Raw genomic sequence first — 1423 nt, forward strand, 5'->3', positions numbered from 1 at the left:
GGTGGCACTGCTGCTGCCACCACTGCTGCCTGTGGGGTGCTCTTGGTAGTTGGTGGCACTGCTGCTGCCACCACTGCTGCCTGTGGGATGCTCTGGGCAGCCAGTGGCACTGCACTTACTGTAGCTTTCTTTTCAGGTGATGGCACATTTTCAGACTTGCTTTCCTCAGGTGGGCTTGAGTAAGGCTTCTCTCCTGGCTCTTTTTCAGATGAAGATGGCTTTTGCTCAGCAGGATTTTCAGCATTAGCAGGTTTTCCTTCTGTTTCTATGTCCAAGACTATAATCACTTCTTGATCTGAACTGCAAGTTGATTGGGAACTTTCTGGATTTTTACTAGTACCCTTTTCCTGCTTTTTTGGCAATGTGCTCTCTGTTTCCTTCATGGCTTCTGCCTTGGTTGTTTTCACATCCTTTCCTGTATCCTTAGAGTCTTTGCTTTTCTCAACAGCTTGCCTCTTGCAGGGCTCCTCTATCCCTTCTGCAAAACAAGTAAAGTATGTTATTCACTTTGATATCTGCAGTGTGAAATATCCATCTAGAACCTTCTAGCAGTAATCTCTGTGAATGCAAAAGGCATGTATTAGGAAATACTCCTTAAGCTGTAATTTCAAGTATTAACCAACTTCAGAGCGGTTGGTATTTCAGAATATTTTAGTGTTTTTTGACAAAAGCCTGAAAATACTCAGGTGGGAGATTTCACATTTTGGTTTAGGACCTGTAGGCAAGTAAGGTTTTCTATTCCTGGAGTCCAAACCAGAAATGACCAACATACATTAAATGGACTATGTGATCTAAAAACCCCCAAACAACAAGTGTATTTTGTCTATGAATATCATAAAAACATCTTTAAAACATTGCTCAGAATTTCTTTAAGAAACTCAGTGCTTTACACAGCAGCAGAGTCTGACTGGCTGGCAGCAAAAGCAAAGGAATGAGTTTAAGCTAGAGCACAGCAGCTCACAGTACAACGTACAAGTAATCAGCTTAAAGGGCACCAGCTGTGGAGATTCAAAACAAGAGCTCTACGTTACCAACAGAGCATGTATGCATCGCATTCATTTTACAAGCACGATACTAGGAAAAAAATAGCACAGGGAAAGCAAAGGATCGACGGGAGCTTCAAAAGTAAATGATTTCGACTACTTCCTAAGCCCGAGGCAAACATTTAGAAAAAAGCATTTTCTAGACTCCTATGTATTGTCACAGCTATGATCTGCTAACCATTGCTACTTGATATGCCTCTTTTCTTCACCTTGGCAACCAGTTCATCTCTCGTGGTGCGGACGGGCGCGCCGGTCACTTGGATACCTTCGGCCATTTCCAGCGCCTTCTCCATGACCTGCGGCGGGTACCTGCAGGGGCGACAAGGGGAGAGCACGGCAGGAGCGTCGTCAGGCGGCCGCGCCGCCGCCCGCGCCCCGCG

General features: G+C 45.3%; 1 protein-coding gene across 1 annotated transcript in view; it reads right to left on the bottom strand.

The window, feature by feature from the left end:
• Window positions 1-1352, bottom strand: part of CDKN2AIP (CDKN2A interacting protein) — a gene marked incomplete at its 5' end in the record, with an annotated part of 2617 nt that extends 1265 nt beyond the window's left edge. The window contains 2 exons of the mRNA XM_009079512.1: window positions 1-478; window positions 1222-1352. Coding sequence (XP_009077760.1) covers window positions 1-478; window positions 1222-1352 — 609 coding nt within the window. The remainder of the gene's footprint in view (window positions 479-1221) is intronic.
• Between the last annotated feature and the right edge of the window lie 71 nt (window positions 1353-1423).

This window comes from Acanthisitta chloris, unplaced genomic scaffold (assembly GCF_000695815.1).
Source record: "Acanthisitta chloris isolate BGI_N310 unplaced genomic scaffold, ASM69581v1 scaffold41297, whole genome shotgun sequence".
NCBI lineage: Eukaryota > Metazoa > Chordata > Aves > Passeriformes > Acanthisittidae > Acanthisitta > Acanthisitta chloris.